General features: G+C 46.1%; 1 protein-coding gene across 5 annotated transcripts in view; it reads left to right on the top strand.

Moving 5' to 3' along the window:
- The window catches only part of ncor1 (nuclear receptor corepressor 1), a 117797-nt gene that overhangs the window by 74928 nt on the left and 22397 nt on the right, over nt 1-20472 (top strand). For 4 of the 5 annotated variants that reach the window (XM_038975621.1, XM_038975615.1, XM_038975611.1 and 1 more), the window contains exons 15-23: nt 5798-5928; nt 7052-7362; nt 11270-11353; nt 14542-14678; nt 15031-15121; nt 16873-17347; nt 17599-17845; nt 18439-18643; nt 19427-19588. In XM_038975621.1, the coding sequence (XP_038831549.1) occupies nt 5798-5928; nt 7052-7362; nt 11270-11353; nt 14542-14678; nt 15031-15121; nt 16873-17347; nt 17599-17845; nt 18439-18643; nt 19427-19588 (1843 nt within the window). The remainder of the gene's footprint in view (nt 1-5797; nt 5929-7051; nt 7363-11269; nt 11354-14541; nt 14679-15030; nt 15122-16872; nt 17348-17598; nt 17846-18438; nt 18644-19426; nt 19589-20472) is intronic. The other variant, XM_038975628.1, reaches the window with a different exon arrangement.

Here is a 20472-nt window from a genome sequence, read left to right as displayed (position 1 = left end):
TCGCTCTCTCTCTCTCTCTCTCTCTCTGTCTGGCTCGCTCTCTCTCTCTCTCTGTCTGACTCGCTCTCTCTCTCTCTGTCTGGCTCGCTCTCTCTCTCTCTGTCTGGCTCGCTCTCTCTCTCTCTGTCTGGCTCGCTCTCTCTCTGTCTGGCTCGCTCGCTCTCTCTCTGTCTGGCTCGCTCGCTCTCTCTCTGTCTGGCTCGCTCGCTCTCTCTCTGTCTGGCTCGCTCGCTCTCTCTCTGTCTGGCTCGCTCTCTCTCTCTCTGTCTGACTCGCTCTCTCTCTCTCTCTGTCTGACTCGCTCTCTCTCTCTCTCTGTCTGACTCGCTCTCTCTCTCTCTCTGTCTGACTCGCTCTCTCTCTCTCTCTGTCTGACTCGCTCTCTCTCTCTCTCTGTCTGACTCGCTCTCTCTCTCTCTCTGTCTGACTCGCTCTCTCTCTCTCTCTGTCTGACTCGCTCTCTCTCTCTCTCTGTCTGACTCGCTCTCTCTCTCTCTCTGTCTGACTCGCTCTCTCTCTCTCTCTGTCTGACTCGCTCTCTCTCTCTCTCTGTCTGACTCGCTCTCTCTCTCTCTCTGTCTGACTCGCTCTCTCTCTCTCTCTGTCTGACTCGCTCTCTCTCTCTCTCTGTCTGACTCGCTCGCTCTCTCTCTCTGTCTGACTCGCTCGCTCTCTCTCTCTCTCTGACTCGCTCGCTCTCTCTCTCTCTCTGAGCTCGCTCGCTCTCTCTCTCTCTCTCTGACTCGCTCGCTCTCTCTCTCTCTCTCTGACTCGCTCTCTCTGACTCGCTCTCTCTGACTCGCTCTCTCTCTCTCTGACTCGCTCTCTGTCTGACTCGCTCTCTCTCTCTCTCTGTCTGGCTCGCTCTCTCTCTCTCTGTCTGACTCGCTCTCTCTCTGACTCGCTCTCTGTCTGACTCGCTCTCTCTCTCTCTCTGTCTGGCTCGCTCTCTCTCTCTCTGTCTGACTCGCTCTCTCTCTCTCTGTCTGACTCGCTCTCTCTCTCTCTGTCTGACTCGCTCTCTCTCTCTCTCTGTCTGGCTCGCTCTCTCTCTCTCTCTGTCTGGCTCGCTCTCTCTCTCTCTCTGTCTGGCTCGCTCTCTCTCTCTCTCTCTGTCTGGCTCGCTCTCTCTCTCTCTCTGTCTGACTCGCTCTCTCTCTCTGTCTGGCTCGCTCTCTCTCTCTCTGTCTGGCTCGCTCTCTCTCTCTCTCTGTCTGGCTCGCTCTCTCTCTCTCTCTGTCTGGCTCGCTCTCTCTCTCTCTGTCTGACTCGCTCTCTCTCTCTCTGTCTGGCTCGCTCTCTCTCTCTCTGTCTGGCTCGCTCTCTCTCTCTCTGTCTGGCTCGCTCTCTCTCTCTCTGTCTGGCTCGCTCGCTCTCTCTGTCTGGCTCGCTCGCTCTCTCTCTGTCTGGCTCGCTCGCTCTCTCTCTGTCTGGCTCGCTCGCTCTCTGTCTGGCTCGCTCGCTCTCTCTCTGTCTGGCTCGCTCTCTCTCTCTCTGTCTGGCTCGCTCTCTCTCTCTCTGTCTGGCTCGCTCTCTCTCTCTCTGTCTGGCTCGCTCTCTCTCTCTCTGTCTGGCTCGCTCGCTCGCTCGCTCTCTCTCTGTCTGGCTCGCTCTCTCTCTGACTCGCTCTCTCTCTCTGACTCGCTCTCTCTCTCTCTCTGACTCGCTCTCTCTCTCTCTCTGACTCGCTCTCTCTCTCTCTCTGACTCGCTCTCTCTCTCTCTCTGACTCGCTCTCTCTCTCTCTCTGACTCGCTCTCTCTCTCTCTCGCTGACTCGCTCTCTCTCTCTCTCTCGCTGACTCGCTCTCTCTCTCTCTCGCTGACTCGCTCTCTCTCTCTCTCGCTGACTCGCTCTCTCTCTCTCTCGCTGACTCGCTCTCTCTCTCTCGCTGACTCGCTCTCTCTCTCTCTCGCTGGCTCTCTCTCTCTCTCGCTGACTCGCTCTCTCTCTCTCGCTGACTCGCTCTCTCTCTCTCGCTGACTCGCTCTCTCTCTCTCGCTGACTCGCTCTCTCTCTCTCGCTGACTCGCTCTCTCTCTCTCTCTCTCTCTCTCGCTCTCTCTCTCTCTCTCTCTCGCTCTCTCTGGCTCGGACTCTCTCGCTTTCGCTCGCTCTCTCTCTCCCGCTCGCTCTGACTCTCTCTCTCTCCCGCTCGCTCTGACTCGCTGATATGCTCTGATTCATTCCCTCTGCTCACCATTGGGTTTTTGACCTTCGTTAGCCCCATCTGGTACCAGCATGGGATGTTTGGTTTGGCATAGCCAGACTTGTTCCAGCACAGCACTTTCGTGGATCAGGCAGAGGGGGGGGAGGGTGTTGCTGGTATCCCTTGCCAGCAATGATGATAAAGAATGTTGCTCCATTCTCAATCACTCTGCTGGACTTGTCTGACCCAGATCTGCGTCTGACCCAGGAGTTCTGTTATCTAGTATCTACTGCTGTTAGTGAATGCATCAAAAAGGATTACTACTAAATTTGTATGCTTATGTGTTATGAACACACTATGTTCACTACTTTTTCACTATGTGAAAAATATATATTTAGACACACCTACTCATTCAAGGGGTTTTCTTTATTTGTACTATTTTCTACATTGTAGAATAATAGTGAAGACATCAAAACTATGAAATAACAGATATGGAATCATGTAGTAACCAAAAAAGTGTTAAACAAATCAAAATATGTTATTTGATTTTCTTCAAAGTAGCCACCCTTTGCCTTGATAACAGTTTTGCACAATCTCTCTCTAACTACATATACAGTTGAAGTCGGTAGTTTACATACACTTAGGTTGGAGTCAATAAAACTTGTTTTTCAATCACTCCACAAATGTCTTGTTAACAAACTATAATTTTGGCAAGTCGGTTAGGACATCTACTTTGTGCATGACACAAGTCATTTTTCCAACTATTGTTTACAAACAGAGTATTTCACTTATAATTCACTGTATCACAATTCCAGTGGGTCAGAAGTTTACATACTCTAAAATGACTGTGCCTTTAAACTGCTTGGAAAATTCCAGAAAATGATGTCATGGCTTTAGAAGCTTCTGATACACTTCCAATTGACTCAAATTATGTCAATTAGGCTAACTGTGGATGTATTTCAAGGCCTACCTTCAAACTCAGTGCCTCTTTGCTTGACATCATGGGAAAATCAAAAGAAATCTGGTTCATCATTGGGAGCAATTTCCAAACACCTGAAGGTACCACGCTCATCTGTACAAACAATAGTACTCAAGTATAAACACCATAGGACCATGCAGCCGTCCTACCGCTCGGGAAGGAGACGCGTTCTGTCTCCTAGAGATTAACGTACTTTGGTGCGAAAAGTGCAAATCAATCCCAGAACAACCACAAAGGACCTTGTGAAGATGCTGGAGGAAACGGGTACAAAAGTATCTATATCCACAGTAAAATGAGTCCTATATCGACGTAGCTGCTCAGCAAAGAAGCCACTGCTCCAAAACCGCCATAAAAAAGCCAGACTATGGTTTGCAACTGCACATGGGGACAAAGATCGTACTTTTTGGAGAAATGTCCTCTGGTCTGATGAAACAAAAATAGAGCTGTTCGGCCATAATGACCATTGTTATGTTTGGAGGAAAATGGGGGAGGCTTGCAAGCCGACGAACACCATCCCAACCGTGAAGCACGGTGGTGGCGGCATCATGTTGTGCGGGTTCTTTTCTGCAGGAGGGACTGGTGCACTTCACAAAATAGATGGCATCATGAGAGAGAATAATGATGTGGATATATTGAATCAACATCTCAAGACATCAGTCAGGAAGTTAAAGCTTGGTCGCAAATGGGTCTTCTAAATGGACAATGACCCCAAGCATACTTCCAAAGTTGTGGCATAATGGCTTAAGGACAACAAAGTCAAGGTATTGGAGTGGCCATCACAAAGACCTCAATCCTATAGACGATTTGTGGGCAGAACTGAAAAAGCATGTGCGAGCATGGAGGCCTACAAACCTGACTGTTACACCAGCGCTGTCAGGAGGAATGGGCCAAAATTCACCCAAATTATTGTAGGAAGCTTGTGGAAGGCTACCTGAAACGTTTGACCCAAGTTAAACAATTTAAAGGAAATGCTACCAAATACTAATTGAGTGTATGTAAACTTCTGACCCACTGGGAATGTGATGAAAGAAATAAAAGCTGAAATAAATCATTCACTCTACTATTATTCTGACATTTCACATTCTTAAAATAAAGATGTGATCCTAACTGACCTAAGACAGGGGATTTTTACTAGGATTAAATGTCAGGAATTGTGAAACTGATTTTCAATGTATTTGGCTAAGGTGTATGTAAACTTCCGACTTCAACTGTGTTATAGATAGATGAAGTGGAGGAGACCGGTTAAAGAAGGATTTTTAAGCCTTGGGACATGGGCTCTGTATGTGCTCCATTCAGAGGGTGAATGGGCAAAACATGCCAGGCGTACCGCGCTGTCAAGAACTGCAGAACTGCATCAGTGCATCAGCAGTGTTGACTTTTGTAGCCAAAAGTTATATTGATTGGTGTCTGCAAAAGAAAAGCGTGGTTTGTACAGTATCGGCATTCATACTGTAGGCTAACGTGATTACTAGTTATCATGGGAAATCGTAATGACTTGAATGATTGAGTACATGAACTCGGCTTTCGCTTAGTCGGGTTGTGTTGGGGCGGTTATGGGTTCAGGACCAGGACACCCTCTCACTCACCCAATCTATTTCACTGTAATTCTCTTAATTTAGTCATGTGAGGCTTTTGATTTTCTACACAGGCTGACTGCAGGCGGAACAATGGCCTGTATTGTACTTATGATGTTTGTATGTGTATCATGATCCTGTGGACACCCTCTCCATGTGAAGATCATCAAAGGAGGTCATAGTCATAATCTTATCTACACTGGGTGCATGACCAGGCTGTTAAACTCTACTTTCCCTCTGTCTGGTTCCCTTTCTTCTCTTATCTGGTTAGCTAGCTTTGAGGAAATTGGACTGCCCTGATGCCGGGGGAATAACCCTATGGAAGTTAGACTTATCACATTATGTCATTGTACTGTTGTTCACTTAGTGGGGCAGTCCGTCTGCTCTCTTTTTAGTCTGAAGAATTAAGCAGCAGACCACTCCTGCGTCTTTCACAGTGAACTTTTAGCATCAGTGGTAGGCTAGGCAGTTGCTGCAACAGTAAATGTAGGTGAATGGACAGATGGACTTAACTGCTTTTTGATTTGTAGCTTCCCTTGGCTGGAGAGTGCATTAATAGGCCATGAAATGGTATATCATGTCTGAAATGAACCATAGGTTGCTCTAAGATTTATGTTGTGATTTTATAGGACAGTCAGTGCATTGCTTTGATATTTTGTTGACACTGTCAGTGCCTGTTATTTTTCCTTCTGAATCCTTCCTTTCCTACAGGGTATTATTCTAGCACACCACTATTGTGTTGTTGTTGCCTTAAAAGGGATGTGGGTCATGGCGTGCTGTTTTAGCTGTGTGCCTCATTAGCCCCACTAAATAGGAATTCAAACATGGGCAGAGTTTTTTTCAAAACTAGACGTGAATTAGCTATGGGCTGCCTTGAGGTTTTTTTGTAAACTTTCTGGACCAGATTGAACTCCGAGGTGCTATATGTCATCATGATGACTTTGCATAGACTAGAGTGCTCTCTGTGACATCATGAGAGTTGAGCAGAGTTATCATATAGGGAGATTCTCTCGAGTTGGGAGGTATATATTTACCAATTGAAAATACATTTAGCTAAAATGTGTATATCCTTGTGCTCTTTTTTTTTCTTCTTATAGCAAATAACACGACCCTCACAAGAAGACAAGTCAGACGACAAAATCGAAGAGGAGAAATTGGAGAAGTCAGAGAAAAAAGAGGACGAGCAGAATAAGGAAGAGGAAGAGAAAGATGAAAAGGAGGACTCCAGGTAAATTTTGAATAGCTGTGTGTGTGCGTATACACTTGCTCATGGGTTTCCCACAGGTACTGCTGTTAGAGTCCTAGCTAGAGTCAAACTCGGGCCTGACCCCCCCTCTGACACTTTGAGGGAGAATCTGTACCTCCCAGTAAATTGTAGCTTTCAGTTGAGGCAAAATAAATTCTGGAGCCTTGTTGCAGGGATCATCATCCCTCTTAGATGTAATGTAAATCAGGCCAGAGCGAGACGGAGCTAGAGATGGAGAGACTGGGAGAGAGCGAGAGGGAGCGAACCACTGCCCTTCTCTGGCGTGATGGCCAGAGCATAACACCCACCGACGGACTGCTTTCAATGTTCCGCCTATCCTGCAGTTTGAAAAACCATAAAACAAAGGCAGAATGGTATTTGAAATGCTCCCTCAAGGCCTAAATGGAAATCAGACCTTGTCTACTGACTCTGCTCTTCTAGGAAGGAAGGAAGGTACTCCTCCCTCTGACCTGGCCTGTGTTTACTTCTTGCTTACGAACACTCTGGCCCTTTCTCAATTCGTCTTTCCTTGATTACTTGTGTCCTGCTCTCACTCGGACGTTCTCCTCCAATTAATTTTGAGATGGATAAAGGATGAAAGGAAAGGCGAATTGAGAAAGAGCTGACTCTGAGAGGGGAGGAGAGCGTGGCGGCCATCTTGGCCCCATAACACTAAGCCATTAGCCAGATGACTTCCTGCCTGTTTACCCAGCTGGATCCGTGGGCAGCAGTTAGTCATGACTCGTGTCCTAACCAACCACCAAATGAGAGGCAGCCTCATTGCAAGTGCCTGTAAAACAAACCTGCTAATGAAAATGGATTTTTAAATCCAGTTGATGGGACTCTGCAAATGGCTTTTTCCTAAGCATTCATCTGTGCAAAACAATAGGCTTGTACAGTTTCTGAAAATGTCCATTGGATAGGAGTTGAGTTGAATATAAAACAAATGAATGTCAAAATGTGCCTAAAAATGTATAACAGTACTGTCATTCATGGTTTTAAACTGCAGAATCCCCTTGACCCACAGTTTTAATTATGTGTTATTGCTGCTATGCTACCAGCCATGCTATGGTGAGGTAAAACCTTTTGCCCCCATCTCATTCAGGGACATCGGCAAAGACAAAGACAAGTGTGACGGTGGGGAAGACGAGGACGGAAAGGAGCAGAGCACGCCGCGCGGCAGAAAGACCGCCAACAGCCAGGGCCGGCGCAAGGGAAGGATCACCACGCGCTCCATGGCCAACGAGGCTGCCTCTGTGGCGACCGAGGAGCCACTACCGCCGGCCTCCGCCCCTGAGCCTGCCCTGCCTGCAGAGTCTCCTCAGCCCCCCAAAGCTGAGCCTACTACACAGAAGGCCGTTAGAGAGCCCACCAAAACTGCATCAGGTGGAGCTCCCATGGACCCTAACAGAGGAGGTAAGCACCTCAGCCATTCTACACTTTTTTTACCATCCCCTCTAATTATATATATTTTTTTACAAAGGTGCATCTCAAACAGCTAACGGAGGAAGAAACTTTTACCCTTACTAGGGTGGTTTACTAGTTTTGTGGTTATGTGGTATTTGCGGCAATGGGACTGAGTAGATAATGATAATACAATTCTACGTGTGTCCACTCGAGGTATAGAACCTCGGCTATGGAGGTATGAACAAGTGTGTGTGGCGCTTGGCGTCTCCAACAGGTCAATCGCCAGCTACAAGTAGCTCGCAGGCCTCCTATGCGTAGCTCGCCAAACAATTCTGAAAGTATGACAGTGCAACTGTCATTAACAAATCTCACAAGTTACCAAGGGGGCCGAGGGGTCGGCAGGGGGGCGCACACGGTAGAATGCACAAGGTGTACATTTCTAAATTGGATAGTGCATCATCAGTTCTTCTTGTCATGTTAGTTGCATATGTTAGAGAGCTATTTATAACTTGTCAGAAATGTCCAGAACAACTAGCCCATGTCAGCTAAAGTTTTTTTTTCTTTTTTCCCCCCGTTTGTTTTAGCCCGTAGATATTGTCATTTTTTTGTCACTGAAATATCACATGAATACATATTAGACATGGTAAAACGTATAGAATTGCAAGAATTTGCTTTAAACATGCTACATTCTCTCCACTTACACACACACCTGATAGAATATGCACTTGCTTGCCTGGCAAAAACTGGTGTCTGTTCAGATATACATTTTATTGTTTAGAACTACTAAGATGGTCTGGTTGAATAAGGAATCAGCTCTATTCATTACATTTCTATCTGCAATTTCATCTCGCTGAATACATACCAGGTTCAGGTTGTTGTTATTGTTGTTTTTGCTCCTCAACACAATGCCTCCGATCTCTCGCTTGTGTAACCCAGCCAGGGGGCTCAGTCTGAGTCGAGCCTATACCCTAGTCATCATCACCATGACAATAGTGTGGCGTCTAGGATGGACCCGTTGACATGGCTCCTCTCAGCTGTACATCAGCCTAGTCCTTGTGCTGCTCTGAAAGCTTCTTATGATGTATGTGTGCTGAATGTCAGACAGTCTGTTTTAGCCTCCCACTCTGTATTTATAAATCTATATCTGCGTCTGAAATGGCACCCTTATTCTATACAGTGCACTACTTTTGATCAGAGCCCAATGGGCCCTTATTCCCTATGTCGTGTTCTACTATTGACCATAGCCCTATGGGCCCTTATTCCCTATGTCGTGTTCTACTATTGACCATAGCCCTATGGGCCCTTATTCCCTATGTCGTGTTCTACTATTGACCATAGCCCTATGGGCCCTTATTCCCTATGTCGTGTTCTACTATTGACCATAGCCCTATGGGCCCTTATTCCCTATGTCGTGTTCTACTATTGACCAGAGCCCTATGGGCCCTTATTCCCTATGTAGTGTTCTACTATTGACCAGAGCCCTATTGGCCGGATCAAAAGCAGACCATTATATAGGGAATGGGCGGCCATTTCGGTCTCGCCATATCTCTTCCAAGAGCAGAGCAAGATTAATGACCTGACCACCTCCCTGGATCTTAACAGGCATGATGGGGGAACGGGGGAATGCCGGTTGGATTAGGCGAACATGTGAGTTGAGTGTGCCATGGGACGGAAGTAGCGATTCAGCTATCATTCGTTGAGTAGATTTAACAGACTATGTATGGCCCTAGACCGTTCGCTAGCAGCCGTCTAGGCATGGATCTCCTCGACAGAAAAAAGTCCTATAAATGTCGAGTTCATACTGCAGCAACAGTGCCTTCAGATAGTATTCACACCCCTTTTTCAAAATTTTGTTTTTACAAAGTGGAATTAAAATGGATTTAATTGTCATTTTTTGTCAACAATCTACACAAAATACTCGAATGTCAAAGTGGAAGAGAAATTCTAGCATTTGTAAAACATTTATGAAAAAGAAAACTATCTTGATTAGATATCTATCAATCTCCTGAGCCAATACATGTTAGAATCACCTTTTGGCAAAAATTACAGCTGTGAGTCTGTCTGGGTTCTTTCCACACCTGGATTGTGCAACATTTGCCCATTTATTATTTTCAATTGGTAGTTGACCATTGCTAGACAACCATTTTGCCATAGATTTTCTAGTAGATTGAAACTGTAACTTGGCCACTCAGGAACATTCAGTCTTCTTGGTTAGCAACTCCAGTGAAGATTTGGCCTTGTGTTTTAGGTAATTGTCCTGCGGAAAGGTGAATTCCGGTGTAAAGTGTCTGGTGCAAAGCAGACTGAACCAGGTTTTCCTCTAGGATTTTGCCCATGCTTACTTAGCACAATTCAGTTGTTTTGTTTTTTCCTCAAAGACTCCCCAGTCCTTAACGATTACAAGCATGCCCATTACACGATGCAGCCGCCACTATGCTTGAACATTATGGAGAGTGGTACCCAGTAATGTGTTGTAACGTTTGGGGCAAATCCAAAACACTTTGTATTCAGGACTAAAAGGCCACATTTTTTTGCTGTATTACTTTAGTGCCTTATTGCAAACAGGATGCATGTTTAGGAATATTTGTTCTGTACAGGCTTCCTCCTTTTCACCCTGTCAATTAGGTTAGTATTGTGGAGTAACTACGATGTTGTTGATCCATCCTCAGTTTTCTCCTATCACAGCCATTAAACTCTGTAACTGTTTTAAAGTCACCGTTGGCCTCGTGGTGATATCCCTGAGCGGTTTCCTTCCTCTCCGGCAACTGAGTTAGGAAGGACGCCTGTATCTTTGTAGCGACTGGGTGTATTGATACACCATCCAAAGTGTAATTAAAAATGTCACCTTTCTCAAAGGGATATTCATAGTCTGCTTTTGAATTTTTACCCGTCTATCAATAGATGCCCTTTGCGAGGAATTAGAAAACCTCCCTGGTCTTTGTGGTTGAATCTGTGTTTGAAATTCACTGCTCGACTGAGGGACCTTAAAGAATTGTATGTGTGGGGTACAGAGATGAGGTAGTAAATCAGAAATCATGTTAAACACTTATTGCACACAGAGTGAGTCCACTTTTTTAGGCTTGCCATGACAAAGGGGATGAATACTTATTGACTCAAGACATTTCAGCTTTTCATTTTGTAATTAATTAGTAAAATTGTGTAAAAACATAATTCTACTTTGACATTATGGGGTATTGTATGTAGGCCAGTGACACAAAATCTTAATTTAATCCATTTTAAATACAAGCTGTAACGCAACAAACACAACAATGTGGAAAAAGTTTACGCAATCTCTATGGGTCGCATGGAGTAGTGGGCCAGGGTTCACTCTCCCTCTCAGCCCCAGCTTCCATCAGCCCATCCTCCCTTATTGAATGTGTTGTTCTGTGAATTTGGCTGTGGGTGAAGGGGAGGTAGGGGTCAGTGTGGACAGGCTGATACTGAGAGAGACGTGTGTTTGTGGTTAATAGATATGTGGCAGTGTAACAGTGAGAGGAGTGGTTACTTAGTCAGTCTGTCTCTGTTGTCGGGATGTTCTCTCCGTCTGTCTGTTTGTCTTTGTCCAAGGCCGTTTCCCAAAGAGGTTGGCGGGTGGGAGGTGCGTCTCTCTACTTCTCCGCTGTCTGGATCCAGATCAGCTGACACGGGGCCCTCCCCTTGTGAGGGAAAGAGGGAGGGACAGGAGGCGGGGATCGCTCTAGTTGTGAGGGAGATAGCGAAAGAGCAAGAGAACACGAGAAAGGGAGAGGGAACGAGAGAGAGTGTGAGGTGCAGGCCTCAGCAGCGAGCCTCTGAATGTAAACAGATTATTTGATTAGCAGGAGTGAGAAGGAGACTGCTGAGAAGCGGACCGAGCTACACTGTACTATCTCTGTGGGCTAATATGGAGCTTTCTGTTCTCTCTCTGTGACTTTAGCACTAGGAACTGCTGCCGCCACGAACATTGAAACCGGTGAGACTTCTCGCTGGACCGAGGAGGAGATGGAGGTTGCCAAAAAAGGTAGCGTTTCGTTTTTATTTCTTAATTTACTGTTTTTCTCCTTCCCTCGCGCTCTTTCACTCTCAACCCTCTCTCTCTCTCTCTCTCTCTCTCTCTCTATCTCTATCGCTCTCGTGCTCTCTCTCTCTCTATCGCTCTCGTGCTCTCTCTCTCTATCTCTATCGCGCGCTCTCTCTCTCTCTCTCTCTCTCTCTCTCTCTCTCTCTCTCTCTCTCTCTCTCTCTCTCTCTCTCTCTCTCTCTCTCTCTCTCGTTTGATCTCTCTCTCTCTCTCTCTCTCTCTCTCTCGTTTGATCTCTCTCTCTCTCTCTCTCTCTCTCTCTCTCTCTCTCTCGTTTGATCTCTCTCTCTCTCTCTCTCTCTCTCTCTCTCTCTCTCTCTCTCTCTCTCTCTCTCTCTCTCTCTCTCTCTCTCTCTCTCTCTCTCTCTCTCTCTCATCATTTGCTCCCATACAAGCTCTCACTCTCAGACACTCCCCTGGCTGGTGGAGACTTTAAGGGGGAAGCAGGACGGAGTGGTTTGAGCAAGGATATTTTTTCTGGTATCTAACTGCAGTGGCTCTGCTCTGTGACAGAGCGTGACAGTTTGGGCTTCCTCTAAAGATCATATTATTCACAAAACCAGTCAGGCTTCTGGATCAGGACTTATTTTGAAGTTGCTCTACATTGAAGCCTTTTTTATCTAAATCAACTCCTTTTGAGATTTGAGTGTTTCATTTCATGCAGTTACTGAATGTGGACGCACCACAGCGTTTCAGCTTTTGCCAGTTGCGTCACACACTCGTCCATGCGTGATTGACCCATAAGCCCAACCCCCATCGGGCCATAGCTACCTTCCAGCCAGGCCAGTACTCTAGCTTTGTCAGTGTAGTCTGTGGTGGAGAGAAAGACTTAAGTCTTCCGCATGCTTCGATTCGGCTGGCGCTTAGCCGAATGAGTATGCTCACATACTCCCTTAACCTCCTATAGTCGATTTCCGTGGCCCCAAAGACATCTAATGAGCATTAAAAAAATGTTAAACATAAAAATCCGTCAATTGTAAGCTAGAGAGATCTTTTTTTTGTTGCATCGGATGCATCTCAATCCACTGCATCTGTCGATGTCGCACTTCCGCATCTGCGGATGAAAGGTGGCAGAGCTAGAGCAGTGTTTGTCAGACCATGAGACATCCCAAAAATTGGTCTTCTCACTAAATCGTCTGTAGCGTCCGAACGGTTTGACCTACAAATATGGATGGATGTGAGACTCATGATTGTGTTCTCCATTTTGCTCTATGACCCCCACAAGCGCCTTCTGAAGCCTGTACAGCTAATCTGCCAACTTCTGTCTGTAGTGTCCAAACAGTTTGGGCCACACAGTAATATGACACCCCTGTGGAAAGGTGAAAGGACGCCCACAAGCCTCTTATGAAGGTCCCCTGGTACCAGTTTTAAAAAATGAATGTAGGAATAATAATGGAGATGGTTTAGTGCCAAAAATAAGGGGTTAAATACATGTATAAAAAATATATTTTAAAAACAATTCCATATGCTAGCTTAGGTTAAAAAACCTTCGCTTGAAAAACTTGAAAAAAGCGGCAATAGTACCCTTCTTCAGACACTGTGGCCAATATACACTTCCTCAACATAGTCAGAATTAATCTAGGATAACTCAAGAAATATGTCGTTCATTTTGTTGTTTTTTTTGCCAAGGAGCTGTTAGTCGAGCAATTTTACATCTAACTAAGATGTTTGGGGAAGTATTTCTCAAGTGTTTTTTTTTTTGTTGCATGAAAACGATTAGTCTCTCGTTCAATGACAATCACTTCATTGAAGAATCCGTACTGTTGACTAATCACCGAACGGGTTGTAGACATTGGCTACCGAACTTAGGCTTGCCTTGAGAAAAGATTTTGTGTGCATAAACAGCCGGAAAAGCCCTTGCCAAAGACAAAAAGGAACAAAAACGTCTCAATGTTGCCATAATATATGCACAAACTGTTCCGGATGGGAAGCATGGGACCGAGGGGAAGCTCTTAAAAGCTGACATATATTTGTTAGGAGCACTTTCATTAATTGGGCTGCCTGACGGAGACATGGTGTACATGACGTCTTTAGATTCTGGCACGGTGTTCTGCTTCATTTTTTTTCTCTTTCATTTTCAGCTTTGTATATGTTGAGTTTACTGCTGGACGGGTCAGAGACGGCCCCTCTTATTCTTAACTTTTTTTCTTAGATGTTTTTTCCGCTCCATCTCCATGTAAGCTGTTACAGGGTTTGGACATGTGAGGAGGGGGTTGGCTGATTTGGTCTTGGTGTGGGTACTACTGTTGTGGTGGTAGGCCACATGATGAGTACTAGGGATCAATCCAACTGCAACAAGTCATATTTGTGAACAAAACAACTTAAGTTTTTTGAAAGCCTTTTGAGGAAAGACACTTTCTACAATAACTACTGTAAAACTAAGTAAGGGATGTGAACAGGTGTGTTTTAGGGTGGATGGATGATGCCAGTGTTGCATACATGTAGTATAGGTGTATTATACAGTATATTTTCTCAATGGGCTAGTGTAGTTTGTTTATTCCTGAGGGGACTGTGAGGAACTATTACTAAATATCATACCAGATCATGAGACTGTTTTACAGTCACAGAGCCTGAAGTACTCCTCACCCGATACTTCGACACGGAAGTCTCTATACAAGTGACTCCAAACGTTTCAATAAATGTTCTGTCAAGAGTGTCCTCTGTCTCCTCATTCATTTAGATGGTATTGTAATTTGCCTTTGTCCTCTACTGGGCTCCAGTCTGAGGTGATTTGTCAAAGTGCCCGTGTCCTTTAGCTCAACGGTGCAGTGGAGAAAGAGGGAGGGAGGAGAGACACCCGAATGTCAAAGGTAATCCGCTGTCGGTCTTCCAGTCCAATGCACCTCTCTGAAAGTGCAGTCTGTCTTAAACAGTTTATTAAGACTTCATCAAAGCTGATTGTTTGATTAGATTAGTGCTGGTCAAGGTGGGGCAGAATTCCAGGCCATGGCAGCAAGGATCATTGGGGTGACTGTACAACTGGGCGTGTGAACAAGAGATCAGTAGTTAAGGGTTTTACCAGGTGAGGCGGTGTCACTCAGTAGTAGGTTAATGTTCAATGATTAGGCTAAATCTGGGTCAGTTTTAGGTTCAGATCCCAAGCCAGTCTCTCTTCTCTCCTCTGCCAGGCCTTGTGGAGCATGGGCGTAACTGGCCAGCCATTGCCAAGATGGTGGGCACCAAGAGCGAGGCTCAGTGCAAGAACTTCTACTTCAACTACAAGAGACGGCACAACCTGGACAACCTGCTCCAGCAACACAAGCAGGTACAGCAATACTCAACACAATTAAATATCAGGGTTGTTTTAAAACTATTTGCAATGGCAAGCAAAAATAAGCATATCTTGTCGTCAGGACAAGTCCAGGGAGTCCCTCCCTTTTTCTGTACATTTTCTTCAGTTTAGTGCCAAATGAATACACCCGTGTTCAGGTACAATATGAAGTGGTTTGGTTTCTGTAATCTCTATATCAGAACATGTATGTCTGTCACCATCTTTAATCTATAAATGTATGTCTGTCACTATCTTTAATCTATAAATGTTTAATGAATTTTCTGTATTACAAAACGAACGGTGAAGTGGATGTACTCTGTTGTATAACGTTTGTGTGTTTCTTCAGGACATCCGGCGGGCACGGGGTGATCGGGACCCGTCTCAGAGTGAGAGCATGGCCTCAGCTGACGACGATGAAAACCCAGAGGATAGTGACGGTCAGTCAGAGAGATGACACACACACACACACACACACCAGAATAACATACACAACAGAGTCACTCACACCATTCCTCTGTTTATCCAAACTCACAAACACGTGAATCCTCACATTCAGACAGATACACTGTCTGCACAGCAAAAATATACACACAATCATAGCTAAGAATTAGTTTTGATTGGTTTTGATTTACATTTGATCTGAGAGAATGTTCAATCCAGTAGTGAATGAGAGAAAGAGCAAGGGAAAAAGAGACAGAGTTAGAGAAGCGTCTCTCTATGGAAGAGTGTAGAGATCTGTAAGAGTGAGTCCACTTCAGGAAGAGCCTCTTGAACTTTGTCTTGTGAGAATTACGTTTTAAATTAATGGCAAAGGAGCCCCAGTATTTTCTCGCTACCTACTGTCTGAAGTTTTAATGAGAGAGAAAAAGGGATCAAAAGGAGGAGGGAGAAACGCGAGACATAAAAGATGTGAACTAATTCTGACTGCTGGGCCTGGGTTATGTAACTGTTCCTTGGCTTTAAAGAGTCAAGAAAGTGTGCTGCATGGAGCGCTGAGTGTTGCGCCACTCTTTTGATCTGCAGGGCCTCCCCGTCTGTTTCTCTCCTTTACTCTCTTATGCTTTCTCTTTACCCCTCTCCCACTCTCTCTCTTCCTATCCCCTCTCCCCGCACTCCATCTCTCCACAACTCTCTGCTCTCTTTCCATCACCCTTTCTCTCTCTTTCCCTCTCCTCTGCCTCTCTTCACTTCCTCTCTCTCTCTCTCCACTCCAATCTCTCTCTCACTCTCTCCACTTCTAAAAGTCCTAAAATGCCCTTGTATCGGCTGCCGTAACAGGGCAGAAAGAGCCTGTTTTGAATATTCACATTTCTTGCCCTGCCAATTATGGTGATAGTTTAATGAGTGTGAGTCCAGATTAACTGTGGGACCTTTCTATTTTGTCCTGGCTGTAAATGTGCTCATGACTTCCATTGTTTAGGAGAGCCTTCTCTCCCCAGGTTTATCACAGACCTATCACTCACTGACTGTAGCTCTTGGCCATCTCTCTCACCCCCTCTTTCTGCTCCCTTCTTTCCCTAACCCTCACCCTCTCCCTCTTTCTCTCTTTTGGAGTGGAGCCCATCTCCCTCCAGTTTTGTCTGTGATAAAGCGAAGTGGTTTAATTGAGCTTAGCCCCTCACCTGACAGGGAGGTAGGAGAGGCTTTCCCTACCCTTGCAGTCTCTCTCTCTCTCTGCCCCTCCGGAGGATGACCAACTATGCAACATGCTCCAAGGCAGGTGGTGTAGTGCTGCGGTGGGCAGGTGGTGGAGGTGGAGGAAGGGTTGCTTGTTGGCTGGTTATTTGGTGTGTGTGTGGGGGTGTTGCTATCTGTTATGTTTAGTCGTGTCACTGAGTCACTGGATGTCATAATGCTTGGGTCATGTCAGTTTGAGAGATTGCCTTATCTTTTTCCAGTCTACCAGATAGTTGTAAAGTTCTGTCTATGCTACAGGAGGTCACTATATTATGTGTTGTTGTTTCTGAAGCTCTCATTGTCTCCCAAGGAAACCCAAACTGTCCTCAAGGCCTTGGTTAGTTGGTGTAACTGCCTGCAGATTGGAGAGGGTCACTTGGTTGGGCATAGCCAGGAATGCTGGGGGAAGGGGACTGACGCTTTGTCTTTTGTCACCTGACACCCGTGTCAGAGATTTATCATGGCATTGACACATGTTTTTTTTTTTACATTAAATGTTTTATTCATACAGGTGGAGAGAACAGCTCAGACACAGAGAGCGCCCCGTCCCCGTCCCAGGCGGACCCCTCCAAGGCCGGAGGAGAGTCCCAGAGGGGAGACATTGCTGTAGGGTCAGAGAGTCAGCGGTCTGATCAGGACCAGGCCAGCGATAGAAAGGGCCAGGATCCGTCCTACGGGGAGCTGAGGGTCAAGCTGGAGAAGAGCCCGGAGGGAGAGGCCAGAGACCCTGACTCTCAGGAGGATCAGGACAGGGAGAGGGCCCGGGCGGCCTACGAGGGCCAGGTGCACCCCAAGTGTGAGCCCCAGGAGGTGGACATGAAGCCCGGGGGTACTGAGGTACAGGTGAAGGTGGAGCCTGACTCGGCTAAGGAGAAGGGGGACAATGGGGAGAGAGAGGAGCAGAGAGAGGGGCACCACTCAGACAATGACTCCAGCGCCACCTGCAGTGCAGATGAGGATGTGGACGCTGAGCCCGAGAGACAGAGGTGGGTCAGGGTGGTCATCATGGGGATTAAAGACTCTTGTTTCAGACTTTAAAAACAAAGCTATTTGGATGAATTATTAAGGTTGTAAATGGTTGATATTATTAGTGGTAATTGAATCGCTTCATACAGGACTCCTTTATCCTAACTCCTGTAATCATTACCGCAACTCTTTCTGATCAGTGTGTCACACCATCTCTCTCTTCTCCTGTCTCCCCCTTGCTCCTGTTTCCCCCTCTCTCCTGTGTCCTCAGGATTTTCTCTAGTATGGACAAGCCTTCGCTGCTCAGCCCTCCCGGCTCAGTGCTGATGTCCACGGCCAAGCAGGCCCACCTCAACATGCAGCAGCTCCAGCAGCGCGCCGCTGCCATCCCGCCCATGGTCAGTCACTATAGCAACCCACACTTTTCTATGATCAGATATGCCCATTCGGAGAGGCAGGGATACGGAGGCAGGCAACAGGGTGAAAGCATGTCTTGTTTAGACCAACCTACCCGTCAAGTGAGTCCATCATCCCCCGCACTTTTCCAACCAACCTGTAAATCAATCAATTCAATTCATGGATTCTTCTTTTTCCATTGAAATGTTAAATCAATCAGTTGATCAATGTGTTTGCAGGGATCTAAATCAATGAACTTGTGCCCATCTGTTGTCTACCGGTTGTCCAATCATGCTAATGTGCTGACACTGTCAAATAATTTTCTGATGTCATTTTCTTTCCCTCTAATTGCTTCTTCTATGGTGCTTCTGTCTCTCCATTTCTTATGGGATGAAGTCAGACAAACTGGATCGCCTGTTTAAGCACTGGGGCAGAGATATGCGTGCAAACACAAAAGCAATCCAATCTAACAACTGTTTGTCATTTTTTACATTTCATTCATCTAATAATGTACTTTACCCTTTCTCCGGGGATGGTTTAAAGGCAGGTGTTAGTACTATTTTTCTCATTCTGAAGTCCAATCAACATCTACTTCTAGATTGTAGATAGAAGGACTTCAGGGTTAGAGGACAATGCATCAGCTGCTCACTTGTACAGAGCTTGTCCCCCTCCAGTTTTCCTCACAGAGGCGTCTATCCTCACCCTCCTCCTGTAGGTGGGTCCTTTCAGCACTGGCGGGATACCCATGGGAGCCCCCCTCAGTGGCTTTGCCATGTTCCAGCACCAGATCAAGGCAGTGCACGAGTCGGCCCACGCGGAGGATAAACAGAGACAGGACCAGGCCGACCCCGAGCACAGCAGACAACCTCCCAACTGCCCGCGCTTCACTACCCACAGCCCCACTGTACTGGACAGGGAGGGTAAGAGAGAGGACACACACACATACATACTGGTATCCCCCCTCCAAACCCCTACCTACCTGAGCCTCTCAACCAACAGCAGCCTATTTATAGCCTATGCATTTTTCAGTCCCATTCGCTTTCATTCAGCGTCAAAAAAGGAAAGAGGAGAGCGAGCCGGTTCAGACTGCTGAACCAGAACAAGAACAAGATGTTAGCTGACCCCCTTTTACTCGTAATGCGAACATGAAAGCTAAAAGCTCTGATAGGGAAAGCTTGTTTTTCCTGAAATGCCTCTGGGAGAAGAGAGGGATTCTGTGGTCGACTTTTAAAAGGAGCATGACTTGAGCGTGTCAGAGCAGGACAGTTAGTTCCCCCAGGCAGACAAAGACAAGTGGGTCCTATTTTTAATGGTAGAAGAGTCATTCAGCCACAAAGGACACATTGGCTTACCCTGTTTCGGAGTCTGAATGGTATATTTTGTGTGAAGGGGGGAAGTGCGTGATTAAAGCTTTTATCACCTTTTTTAAGAGTTAAAAAGATTTTTGGGTAGTCCGGCAAAGCGATATTTGAAAACGCTTGGAAATCGCAGTTCGTGTTAGAGCAGTAAGGCAGGCTGATGGGCTTTTTTTTGTGTGTGAAAACTGTGAATCTATGCCAAGACCCTATTATTTTGTTGATTGAAATGTATAATAAAATCGTCTCGGGTTGTGTTTCATCTTCTGATTGTTCATCTATTTGTGTGCGGCATTTATCTTGCGGCAGTGTTTTCATTCATATGTCTCTGTTCTGTGTTGTGTTCAGGTAAGCCCTTCCCCTACATGCCTTATGATATGAAGATGGCTCTGGAGCAGGAGGCCCAGTCTGGTCGGCCAGGATCTCCCTACAGGCTCTCTCCCAGGGACATGAGCAAGGCCTCTCCTCAGCCCAACGACCCCAACGCCTCCCGCTACAGCGTGCCTCCAGGTAACCGCCCTCTGCTCTGTCCTCCCCCATGTGGCCTCAGCTCTACCGTTTAGCTAGCCTGCTCCCATACTGTTTGTGCTGTAGCCAACTCTTTTTCCATTGGCTAAAGCTCTTACAGTACAGTTGGCCTTATTTTTTCCACCCCCACTTCTCTTTCCCGATTCTCTGTGAGTAGATTAAGCTGTACTGTAACTGGCCTTAAAATACTATCTGTCCCTATCATGAATGAACGTTAATATTACTTACACACACACACACAGAGCCTGGCTGCAGTAAGGCTTTATCAGTATTCCATCATGGACTAGCTTGTTTCCTTATCTCTGTGTGAGCTGCCAGGATGCTGACGTCTGTGCCTGCTGTAGGTACTCTCCCGGACAAATTTAAATGTTTGATTTTGTAAAGTGCAGGGGCACTGAGGGCGGGCAGACTGTCGGGAGGAAGGGAGCGGGGGTTGCTTCCTCAAGGCAGGTCACTCCCGGTCACCGTGACTCACTAACAGGGTAGAACTCAGACGAGCCAGATATCACTCCCTGAGGCTGTTCCCACAGATGTACAGACAGACAGGAGGCAGGGAGGTTACATCAGGTTTAGGTCGGCTTCAGCCTTTTAACTCTAGCTACCAGACTCACTGTGCTGTGTTTACTTCACTGTTTACTTCAGTCTGGGAAATCTGCCTCAATGTTATCACCATGCACTCATAGATGGACGATAGGCTGCTGGTGGAGCCTGTTAGTAAGAGTAGTGAATGATACACTGGCTGAGAATGAGAAACAATTTAGCCTGAATTTAGTTGCAGTAATGTACAGTGACTGATCTGTGGAAACAGCAGGAAATGGTACAATCATTTTTCTATGAGAATATCCATAATAGGCATAAATAGATTT

This window comes from Salvelinus namaycush, chromosome 3, assembly GCF_016432855.1.
Source record: "Salvelinus namaycush isolate Seneca chromosome 3, SaNama_1.0, whole genome shotgun sequence".
In the NCBI taxonomy this organism is placed as follows: domain Eukaryota; kingdom Metazoa; phylum Chordata; class Actinopteri; order Salmoniformes; family Salmonidae; genus Salvelinus; species Salvelinus namaycush.
Note: the sequence above shows the minus strand (reverse complement) of the source record. Positions and strands in the feature narration are given on the sequence as shown.